The sequence below is a fragment of the Ochotona curzoniae genome, unplaced genomic scaffold, assembly GCF_017591425.1.
Source record: "Ochotona curzoniae isolate NIBS_2020 unplaced genomic scaffold, NIBS_Ocur_1.0 contig_3520, whole genome shotgun sequence".
Lineage (NCBI taxonomy): Eukaryota > Metazoa > Chordata > Mammalia > Lagomorpha > Ochotonidae > Ochotona > Ochotona curzoniae.
In genome coordinates, this window is record NW_024465894.1 from 18,889,260 (window position 1) to 18,901,355 (window position 12,096).

Genomic DNA, 12,096 nt, shown 5'->3' on the forward strand with positions numbered 1-12,096 from the left:
CCTAGTCCAGCAGCTCACATCAAAGCATCCATTCCAGGCCAGGCTGCTTTGCCATCAACCTAGCTCCCTGCTAACGCACCTCGGAGAGCAGCAGAAGATGCCAAGTCTTCCGGCGCCTACCGGCCACAGGGAAGACCTGGATGAAGTTCCAAGCTCCTGGCTTCAGCCTGGCCCATCCTCAACCATTGCAGCCATTTAGGGGAGTGAACAGCAGAGGGGAGATCTGTCTCTCCTTCTCTACTTTTCAATAGATAAATTCAAATAAATAAATAAGTGTCTGCTTACGGTATAACAGGATAAGCAAACACTCCTGGGAAATAGATGAGGAGAAAGAAAGCTGTTACTACAGTGCTTATGTTCAGAGAGAGAAAGCAAGGCAGAAAATAGGGAAGCAGAGAGAAAGCTATCCTCTTCCCCTGGACTTGAGACTGACCACTGATGTCCCTCCTCATTAGCATCCACTTAGCACTTTATTTGGAAGGCTTAGAGGAATGCATTGGTAGGTCTCACACTTAAGGGGCATAGCTAAATTCTCCAGGGTTGGAGCATCTCAGGCTTGTCTCTCTGGGCCACCCTGGAGAGCGCTGGGGCAGCACCTGTGTCACAACCTTTGCTGCAATGCCATCCGGTTCCCCCACCCCCCAACAGGGTGCCATGCATGTGAGCCTCCCAAGCTGCCAGACTCACAGCAACAAGCTGTGGGTTGAGTCAGGGACTGGGGTGAAGGAGATTCCTGGAAAGCAAGTTTGCATTTTGTACCCAGGGATTGCAAGGTAGCTTTACTACAATTTTTTTTTAATGTTTGCACCAGAATCAACTTATTTTAATTCCGTTTTCCACAAACATGTTGAAATGCACCTTGAATCTTTTTCAGAAAATAAATTCTTTATTTTTCATGATATAGCTCCCTAAGCTTGGGGATTTCCCCACCCCACTCTTTTCTCCACTATTTCCCCTTTAACAATTGTTTAGTCCTTCAACAATAGTCACATATCCATCATTTTGCTATTTAAGAGTATCCTGACATTGTAGGTGTAAGAATGGTAAAGAGTCCAACATTTTCTTGATACCTTGACTCTTAAAAAAAGAGTTCTTTTTGGAGACAGCACAATGACTCAACAGGCTAATCCTCTTGCAAGTATCAGGACCACACATGGGTGCCTGGTTAGCGTCCTGATTGCTCCACTTCCCATCTAGCTCCCTTGTTATGGCCTAGGAAAGCAGAGGAGAATGGCCCAGTGCCTTGGGATTCTGCACCTGTATGAGAGACCCAGAAAAAGTTCCTGGCTCCTGACTTTGGATCAGTTCGGCTCCAGCTATCGCAGCTATTGGAGGAATGAACCAGCAGATGGAAGATCTGTCTCTCTACTCCTCTCTAAATCTGGTTTTCCAATAAAATGAAACTTCTAAAAAAAGAAACTTTAAAATATTTAAAAATATTTATGTTTATTTGAAAGGCAAAGTTACAGAGAGAGAAAAGGAGACTAAACAAAGTTTCCTTCTGCTGGTCATTCCTCAAATGGCTGCAATGTCTGGAGCTGGGTGAGCCAGAAACCAGCTTGTTCTGAGTCTCCCACGTGGGTGCAGGGGCCCTTAGTACCTGGGTCATTCTCTGCTGCTGTCCCAGACCATTAGCAAGGAGCAGGGTGGGAAGCGGACCAGTGCCTACACAGGATGTCAGCACTGCCGACACAGACAAGCTGCTACACCACGGTGCTGGCACCAAGATTTATTGCAATTGCCTCACCTACTAGCTTATTCTCCATCCACACTTCTTTCAAATCAGATGTCAATTAAGTACTTGGTCTAATATCCTAAGCACTTCTACTTCCATTTTCTTTGTGTTAAAATCATATGGTAGAAAAAAAATTTGTGCCTCTCATTTAGCACTTTGTATCTGGACCTAAGGAACCCTCTCCAGAATGGGCACTGGTTTAAATTCCCATAGCAGGAAGGGGAGTCTTCTCACCAAGCATGGATTTGTGTTGTTGCGAGCAGAACAAGTATTCAAGGCACAGCTCGAAGTTGTGAATTGTGCTGGTCGTTAAAATGCCAGGGTCAGTTTCTAAACATGCCATGTCATCTTTGTTAGGGGTAGCCCTTTAAAAAGGGTGACATCTAAGGGGCTCAGTGGGGATGTGCATGAGCTCCATCTGCAGTACTCTGGGCTATGCGTGCAGCAGTCCAGAAATAAGATTCTCATTTCCAGTTGTGTTTCCACAGAGGTCTGGGCTGTCTGACAGAAGAGCATGCAAACCCCACTGGAAACTTACCAGCATCTGCTCCAGCATTCTTTTCCTTGCTGATCTATTTTGTTTCTTAAATACACACTGCAATCAGAGGTCATCGGGGAGCTGTCTACAAGGTCAGGTCTGTCCCCCTCAGTGGGTAGCATTCAGGGCCAACCCAGCACTAGGGATGGCAGCTGAGGCCTGGAACCCCAGGCTCTCTCTCTTAGAGACAGATTCTGAAGGAGTTTATGGGGACAATTGTTGACATGCAGCAAAGCTGTAGCTAAGGCTTTGTGAAAGTTGTTTTCCCACACTGGGCAAAGGACCTTTCTGTGATAGCACACTGATCATGCCCACAAGTTCCTTACCTCCCCAGTCAATCAGGGAGGTCCCTGCATCTGGGAAACACAACACAGGATGGAGGGCAGTGTGGCATGGGCTGACTGCACAGCGGGGGCTGAGCATTCAGCTGCAAGTGAGACTATGGGGTATTAATGTAGCTGGAGCAAACGGGAGGGAAGGCTAGCGCTGCACTGGATAACGGTCAGGAGTTGAGCAGAGACCTACACCTCCCAGGTGAGCAAGTCACATCTCCCATCCAGCCTGGGGCAGACAGAAAAGCTGGCCTAGTGTACTGCACTCCTGCACTTGTGGGAAGCAAAGTAGCACCCAGCTGTTGGGTAGGGGATACAAGTCAGAATCTGCATTTATCAAGGTCCCCAGGTGAATCCCATGCACATAAACATTGGGGGGTGGTCCTATGCCTGCTTGAATTAGCCCAGCCCCAGTGGGTCAATGTGGCAGGCTATGGTTCCCTGAGATTCCCCATGTTTTTTTCAAAGGGTCCCACCAACCATCCTGTGTAATGAGTTTGGTAAACTCAAGTGGCATGCAGTAACATAGACACAGGTATCACCAGCCCCTCTAAGAGCTATGTGCTGGCTGTATAGTAAGCCAACACACTTATTCTTGAACCCGTCCGATGGGAAACTATGGAGACACTGCCAAAGCAGGGAGGCCAGAAATGGGCTGCCATCTGGATGACTTCCAGCTAGGTCCTTGGTTTTCCTCTTCATTCTGAGTTGAAACCAGCAGAACAGGACCCTGTGGATTCACATCTGCCTCTTCCAGCTGAAAGAAGGAGGCAGGCTCCATCATTAGGGGTGCAGAGGATGAGAGAGAAGGCAGCTCCATCACTGGGAACGTATGCCTGTGCCTCATCCCCACTGATGAGAACAGTGAGTGCTCATCAGGTATTAGCCCAATGAGCCAATGATACATAAACTGTTGCTATTCCTGCTTGCTATTCAGCCAAGTTGGGGGTCTCTGATTGCATTTCCCTAAAACTTCAATGTCACTTGAAGTTAATCAGGGCATCATAAGAATGAGAGGCAAAGCTACAAGGTCTCCTCATCTCCACCCTCTCCTGGGTGGCCTCTTTTCATGAGATTGGTCCAAGGCAATAATCAGCCACTCTGAGATCTGAATTCTCTTCCTTGTGTAACCCCAAAGTGAAGAATGAGTGGGCTGGCTCTGTGCTGGTCTGTGACCCACTCTCCCTAACTTGGGTGTTTCATGAAGTTCACTGCTTGCCTTTAGGCAGGAATAACTTACAATTTCTCCCAAGAATAACATCTGCATGTATGAAATAGCTTCCAAGGGCCTCAAATGCAGATGCATCTAATTTAGGCATCTGTCAAAGGGGAGTTTATTCTCGCTCACGTTGGCATGTTATTATTGCTACTAAAAGTTGTCATTTCTTTATTTTTATCTCTTCCAATTATTTTAATTACCTGCTATAATAGTCCTACATACCAGAAATGTGCTAAAAATGAGAGAAAGGTAGACAAATGTCAAGCATAACCCAGAAATATTTGTCAACTTCTGGCCCCAGTGAGCAAAGAACCTTGGCTTTCTCCGGAGGCCTTCTAGCCATTGGGAGAGAGAATAAAGAATACAGAGTCAGCCTCATGGCGTGGGAGGCTAAGCTTCCACCTGTAGTGCCAGCATCCCATATAGGCATCAGTTGGATTTCTAGCTGTTCCACTTCTGATCCAACTCCCTGTTTATCACCTGGGAAAACCACAGGGATTGATCCAAGTCCTTGGGTCCCGGCACCCACGTGGGAGACTCAGAAAAAGCTTCTGGCTTCAGACTAGTTTAGCTCCAGCCTTTGCCATCCACTGGGAGTGAACCAGTGAATAGAGGATTCTCTCTTTGAGGAATTGTCTTTCAAACAAAAATAAGTGGATTGTTAAAGGAGAAAAAAAAAAACCCAATATATGGCTAGAATCTAACTTGGCAAGCAACAAATTCCTGGTACATGAATAAAGAGGTTCAAGTACCAGTTTCTTGATAACACTGACCAGAGAATTCTTCCTCTTCCCCTTACACCATGGGGGTCATGGTGGAAAACTGCCACCTGTAGCTGCTCCCCCTGCTCAGAAAAGAGACAGCATGTTCACAGGCAAGAAGACAAGTCACATGGGTTTTTGTTTTTCAGAATTCAAACTCATCCTTTTGGATGGTGCCTCCTCTGACCTCCTTTCAAAGAGGAGAACTGAATGAATGATTGTGATGGTTATTTGTCATCAGCTCTCCTATTCCTACCGTATATTTCACCATAAAATATTGAGGTCTAGGTCATAATAAAACTATTAGAAAGTGAAAAAGATGCAAGCAGATAGAAGAGGTTGAAGACAGAATTCTACCTCCTAAATACATGAACACGATGTCTACCTATTTTATCGTTTTTTAAGGAATTGTAGATTCTATACAGGAAAGGCGGGTTGTTAGCATGCTGTGTTTGGGGTGAGCACTAAGGCATGGCAGGCGCCTGCAGCACCACCATCCTAAATGGGTACCGGTTCCAGTCCCAGATGCTCCACTTAGTATCCAACTTCCTGTTGATGCACCTGGGAAAACAGCAGCGGATGGCCTAAGTACTTGGGCCCATGCATGCAAGTGAGAGACCCAGAAGAAGCTCCTGGTTCCTTTACAGCCATTTGAGGAGTGAACCAGCTGGCTGCAACTCTCTTTCTCTCTCTGCCTCTCTGTAATTCTACCTTTCAGATAAACAAATTTTGCCCACTCAATCTGAAACCATCCGATGCTTTTGTATAATAGTGCACCCCAGTGAGTCTTTTTTCCCTTCTTTCACCTAAGCATCTTCCGATGGGGTTCCTCAGTTGGCGATTCCTCAACCACCTGCTCCACAAACAGCTGGTGTCTCACCCACTGAGGGACCATCCAAGACAGCACTGCGTGTCTCAAGGTGTGTTTGGTGCCCAGGAGACGATTTTTCATGGTCTGATACTGCAAATAAATTTCAAACGTAAGAACACATCTGCCCTTCATCCCCGCCACACACACACACACACACACACACACACACACCAAACCAGAGAACCTTTGTCACACTATGCCTTTTTCTCCATTGGGCCCGGGGTTTCACTCTTAGAGGAACGAAGCTTCGGGTTTCTCATTTCCACCTAGAAAACCTGACTTGAAGATTGAAGGGGTCGAATTTGCCTAACTCATCCTTCCTGTGTGTCTGAAGGTCGCCCGCGGCCCTTGCAGACAACGCCGGGGAACCCTAGGCTATTCTCCGGAAGGATTCAGGAGCTGGAAGGTGAGGGCGTCCAGGGTAGAGGCTGTCCCTGAATGGGCTGGGAAGGCCTGGGGCTGATACCCCTCCCTTAGTGTCCAGTGTCAGCGCCAAATGTGGAAGGGACTGTGGGGTACCCAGGATTGGATGCCTGGATTTGAACCCCAAGTCAAAAGCCACTGGAGGACGACCGGGTAAAACCAGCTGCCAGGGTAGACCCAACCAGAGCTGGGTGGGGGACCAGGGACCCTGCCCCCGGTAAGTGTTAGGGCCAATGTGTTTTGCAGCCAGAGGTGTGCACTTGCGTCCCTGCCAGCCCTGAGGGACGGATCCCCCAGCGCGCCACGCACCTGGTTTTTTTTACTGGTGAGGGACACAGGTCCCAAGTGCGCTCGCCCCGAGCATGTCCCGCACCGGGCCAGCCAGACCTGGTACCCTCGGCGCCCCCGCAGCGAAACAGGAGGCCGCTTTGAGTTTGCGCAGAACCTGCCGCGCTACCGACCGGGTGCCGCCAAGAAACGCCCCAACCGTCGAAGCCGTTTTCCCGGGGAGCGACGCCCAGAGGTCGGCGGACGACAGGGGGCGCCCCGTCCCCGCGGAAGCCGGCGTCGGGCGCGCTCGGTGCGGCGAGGACCCGGCGCGAGGTCGCGGCTGGACAGGCCGGTAGAGCAGTGCCTGCTCTCCCGGGAGCCGCGGGCTCCCGGCTCCTGCGCGCCCCTTCAGCTGGAAGGTTAATTTCCAGGGCCAGGAGCGTCAGGATGACCCAGGCGCGCGCGGGTATGAACTCGGGAACCGGGTCCCGCAGGGTCTGAGCGTTCGATCCCCGCCGGCCGCAGGACGCTGCCTGTTGGTTGATGCGCGATTCCCTTTCTTTGGGCGTCTGTCCTGAAGAGGAAGTTGCGGAGTCGGTGCGGGACGAGACCTTGCATGTGTGGTCTATCCTGAGCAAAATATTTGATGAGCTCCTGTGCGACTCACACTCCCTCTTTCCCGAACCATCGGGAGGTGCTAGGGGACGTGGCCCTCCCTTCTGGGCATCTGTGCACGCGTGGCTTCCACACCTGCGCGTGCCCTGCGGGGAGCACTAGACAAACCCGGCGACCGGAGCAAATGCGATGGATATCCCAGGGTCTGGGGGGCGGGGATGCAGGTCTTGGTCGTGGAAGACCCTTCCTAACCCTCCCAAAACATACTCCTGGCACTCGGACAAAGGTGCTAGGAAATTGCCCAAAGTACCCGCGTCTCAGCCGCAGCCCACCACGAGGAGGACGCGATGCGGCCTGGGTCGGGCAGCCCACCACAAGGAGGACCCGATGCGGCCTGGGTCAGGCAGCTGACCGCCCCCTCCCCCGCGCTGGGCTCGCCTGGCTGCGGGCTTGCCTCCTCTGCCGCAGCCACTCCTGCACACAGCATAGGTGGGCCAAACGCCCACTGCTTGCTTTTTCTCTATCTGGAAGAGGAACACTGGAGCCGCTTGGCCCCGCCAAGTTTGCAGAACCCAGAGGGGGTGTCCACTTTCAACACCTGTGGGCCCCTTGCATCTCCAAATGCGGGCTCACTGAGGGAGGATTGGCCGGGGCGGGAGGTGGGGGGAGCTGGGGGTGCTAACTCAGACAGGACCCAGTGGAGTCCAGGTGCTGGGCAGGAGCTCAAAGGGAAGTGTGAGCAGGGGCAGTTGGAGGACAGAGACCCTCCGGAAGCCACTCTTAACGCCCCCTTATCGATCCCAGGGCGCCTCTCTCTCCTCCCCCTCAGCGCCCTGTTTGTTTTAGTTACGAAACACTGTGGGCATCTCGGTGGTGACGGAAAAGTAACCTTGAAACGCGCGGGGCTGGATGTCACAGGCAAACCGCAGCCTCCCACCCACCGGCGGCTGCGGCCCGCCGGGGCTGCGAGTGCCCGGCCGTCCCCGCGGCGGAGGGTCGCGAGGAGGCTGAGCCCGGGAGAACCGGGGCTGCGGGGAGCCTAGGCGCGCTCTCCCCGGCTGTGACGGGAAGGGCCTCCCAGGAGAGCGGCAGCGGAAAGGTGTGTACACAGCTTTTTTTTTTTCCTGTCTCTGTGCACGACGCCGCCTTGCACATTGCTTGTCCCCGGGAGGAAAAATAAATAAATAAATTCGGTTTGGAAGCAGGTCCTGCGGGGCACGAAGGCCGGACGCGTGCTCCGGCCCCACGCAAGGCGCGCCCGGTGCTCCGGGCCGGGGCGGGAGGGGGCGCTTGGTCCAAGGCTGGAGTCGCTCCCGAAGTTGGGCAGTTTCCCAGCTTCTTCTCCCCGAGGTGGGGGAGGGAGGAGGACCGCGCTCCGGAGCCTGCAGGGAAGTGGACAGGGGGCTCGGCCTGCTCGTCCGCGCCGTCCGCTCCGCCATCCCACCCACCCCCCACCCCGAGCCCACTCCGAGTGCGGGCAGCGCAGGGCAGGTGCGGGGGGCGCTCGGGCCGGGGCAAGGTCTCACCTAGGTGTGAGCTGATTATTCAAATGGGCTGCCCCGGGTTTGGGGATTGGAGGCCCGCGCCAGCGCGCCGCGCTATATCACCAGGCGCTCACGTCACTGCGGCACTTGTCCGCTTCGCGGTCCACACCTCCTTCTCCTCCTCCTCTTCCTCCTCCTCCCCCCTCCCCCCCACCTGTCCCCGCGCCGCGCACGCTTCCCGCCGCCGCCTCCCGGCAGCTCTCCACTGCCAGCAGCAGCCTCCCAGCCGGCAGCCCGAGAGCGGGCCGAGGGCGCAGCCGACAGCCGGGCGGCCCCGGGTCCCGGGCCTCCCGCGCTCCTCCGCCCCCTCCTCCCGCGCCACCCACCACCCCTCTCGCCCGCCCACTTCCAGCTACCGCCTCTCCGGCCGGCCGGCGCGCGAGAGGGAGTGGAGCCCAGGGCGAGTGAACGCGAGCGAGGGAGGAGGAGGAGGAGGGAGGGGACCGGGCCTCGGCCGAGATTTTTTTTTTTTAAGAGGGTGGGGGTGGGGGCGATCGCTGGTCGTTTGTTGTGGCTGTTAAATTTTAAACTGCCATGCACTCGGCTTCCAGTATGCTGGGAGCCGTGAAGATGGAAGGGCACGAGGCGTCCGACTGGAGCAGCTACTACGCCGAGCCCGAGGTAAGCGCCCGCCGCAGCCAGGGGAGGGAAGCCGAGTGGCGGGCGGCGTCCGCTTGGCGCCGGCCTCGGGACCGCTGCCCTGGCGGGCGCCCGCCCCCTACCCCAGACTTTCTGGGCAGCCGTCTTTGCCTGCCTCCTTCTACTCAAATGGGTCTCTTTTTTATACGACACACTGTTAGCCTTGAGATAATATTAACTTTGTGATCAAATATTGACTTGCGGCGCCTCCAAATCCTCTTCGTGGCGGAGCCACGCACTATCCTAACAGAGTTCTGTTTGGCAGCGCGCGGCTAGGGAGGGGTGGGAGGTCGGCCGGTGAGGGGGTGGGGGAACCGAGGAGAGGGGAAGGTGGTGGGTGAGGAGCTGGGGGCTGAGGTGGAGGCAGAGGCAGAGGCCGCGGACAAAGGCGAAGAAAGTTTGCCACCGTCCAGCCGGGCCGCACAGGAGTTGCCGCGTCCCCACTGCGCGGGTCCTTCCCAGTCCCTCTGTGCGACGCGCAGCTCTCTGCTGGGACTCGGACGCGGGCGCCGTCTTCCAGTTCCCCATGGGATGGGAAAGGGGTCTGGGGAGGCGTGCACGACGCCTCCGGGTCAGTCCCGGCCGCAGCCGGCGGAGGCCTCCCCAGGTGCCTCGTCTACTGTCCCAGAGGTGGGTTCCCTGGGGCAAGAGGTGGCGCCCGGAGACGTCTGGGCCAGAGCGCCGGCTCGGTATTCCGGCTGGCAGGAGAGTTTGCGGAGAGGTGCGAGTAGGGTAGCGGGGGAAGACGTATTCTGAGTGTTCCTGGCGTGAGGTGGGGGAGCCCTGTGCTCCAGGGGCAGAACAGGCTAGGGCGCGCTCGGCTATGTGCCCAGGGCAACAGTGGGCGCTCCACCTCCCCGAAAGCGATGGGTTGGGGCTCGCCCTGGGGTGAAACGGACTCGACGCCAGCACCAGGAGACCTGGAGCTACCGCAAGGGATGGTCCCAGGCCTCCCCGGAGGGGTGGTGATGGTGGGGGGAGTGGGAGGTGGGTGGGGGTCTGGGCGCACTGCAGCCACGGTGCTAACGTTGTCGCCTCCTTCCCCCCCCCCCGCCCCATCTTACCCCGGGCTCTGTCTTCAGGGCTACTCCTCGGTGAGCAACATGAACGCTGGCCTGGGAATGAACGGCATGAACACCTACATGAGCATGTCCGCGGCCGCCATGGGCAGCGGCTCAGGCAACATGGGTGCCGGCTCCATGAACATGTCGTCGTACGTGGGCGCGGGCATGAGCCCTTCTCTGGCGGCGGGCATGTCCCCCGGCGCGGCGGGCGCTATGGCGGGCATGGGCGGCTCTGCCGGGGCGGCGGGCGTGGCGGCGGGCATGGGGCCGCACCTGAGCCCTAGCCTGAGCCCGCTCGGGGGGCAGGCGGCGAGTGCCATGGGCAGCCTGGGCCCCTATGCCAACATGAACTCTATGAGCCCCATGTACGGGCAGGCCGGCCTGAGCCGCGCGCGCGACCCCAAGACGTACCGGCGCAGCTACACGCACGCCAAGCCGCCCTACTCATACATCTCGCTCATCACCATGGCCATCCAGCAGAGCCCCAACAAAATGCTGACCCTGAGCGAGATCTACCAGTGGATCATGGACCTGTTTCCCTTCTACCGGCAGAATCAGCAGCGCTGGCAGAACTCCATCCGCCACTCGCTCTCTTTCAACGACTGTTTCCTCAAGGTGCCGCGCTCGCCCGACAAGCCCGGCAAAGGCTCCTTCTGGACCCTGCACCCGGACTCAGGCAATATGTTCGAGAACGGCTGCTACCTGCGCCGCCAGAAGCGCTTCAAGTGCGAGAAGCAGCTGGCGCTCAAGGAGGCCGGGGGCGGCGCGCCCGGAGGCGGCGGCAAGAAAGCGACCAGCGGCGCGCAAGCCGTGCCGGCCTCGCAGGCGCAGCTCGGGGACGCCGCTGGGCCGGCCCCCGAAACGCCGGCGGGCACGGAGTCGCCTCACCCGAGTGCTTCCCCGTGCCAGGAACACAAGCGAGGCGCGCTCGGGGAGTTGAAGGGGACACCGGCCGCGGCGTTGAGTCCCCCGGAACCCGCGCCTTCACCGGGGCAGCAGCAGCAGCAGGCCGCGGCCCACCTGTTGGGCGCGGCCCATCACCCGGGCCTGCCTCCCGAGGCCCACCTCAAGCCGGAGCACCACTACGCCTTCAATCACCCCTTCTCCATCAACAACCTCATGTCGTCGGAGCAGCAGCACCACCACAGCCACCCCAGCCACCACCATCCACACCACCACCACCACCAGTCCCACAAAATGGACCTCAAGGCCTACGAACAGGTGATGCACTACCCGGGCTACGGCTCGCCCATGCCCGGCAGCTTGGCCATGGGGCCCGTCACGAACAAAGCGGGCCTGGACGCCTCGCCCCTGGCGGCCGATACCTCCTACTACCAGGGGGTGTACTCCAGGCCCATTATGAACTCCTCTTGAAGAAGGTTGAGTCAGGCACGGCTGGGGCAAGGACAAGAACTGGAGGAGAGAGAGCGAACGAGGCAGTGGCTGGAGACTTTAGGAAAATGGAGGAGGTTAGAGCGATGTGCACAGCCACCTCCCAAGACAAGCCCTCCCTCACCTCCCAAAGCTGCCCTACATTGGAAAGGGGAGGAAATACAAAAATAACAAATCAAAAAAGACAGACAGACACACACGCGCGCGCGCACGCGCACACACACACACACACACACACACACACAGGAAAACCTCCTGTTCCAATGCCGTGAAGACTCGTGCTGCTGAAAGCACCTGTGGTTCTGATCCTTTATTGATGTTATTGCAGGCAAGTCTTACCTTTCCCGGGAGGAAAAAAAAAAAAAACAAAACAAAAACTTTTGTGAGTGACTCGGTGTGGAACCATGTAGTTTTAAACAGAGAACCAGAAGGTTGTCCTGTTGTTTAAAAAGGGGGAGAAAAAAATGTAAAGGTCTGTTGTACATGACCAAGAAAAAGGAAAAAAAAAATCCCGTTGTGGACACGGTGAAATCCAGGTCTCGGGTCTGATTAATTTATGGTTTCTGCGTGCTTTATTTATGGCTTATAAATGTGTGTTCTGGCCACAAAAGGGCTGGAGTTCCACGAATCTATATTAAAATGTTATTGCTGGTTTTATCCCTTGCATCTTTTCTTCAAGAGTTTGGGGTTGGG

General features: G+C 55.8%; 1 protein-coding gene across 1 annotated transcript; it reads left to right on the top strand.

Annotated features, from left to right (window-relative positions):
- The first annotated feature begins 8,818 nt into the window (after nucleotides 1-8,818).
- FOXA2 (forkhead box A2) lies at nucleotides 8,819-11,408 on the top strand. The gene is made up of 2 exons (XM_040981175.1): nucleotides 8,819-8,929; nucleotides 10,030-11,408. Exons 1-2 carry the CDS (start codon nucleotides 8,843-8,845, stop codon nucleotides 11,383-11,385), a joined length of 1,443 nt encoding a protein of 480 aa, XP_040837109.1. The 5' UTR covers nucleotides 8,819-8,842; the 3' UTR covers nucleotides 11,386-11,408.
- The last annotated feature ends 688 nt before the right edge of the window (nucleotides 11,409-12,096 follow it).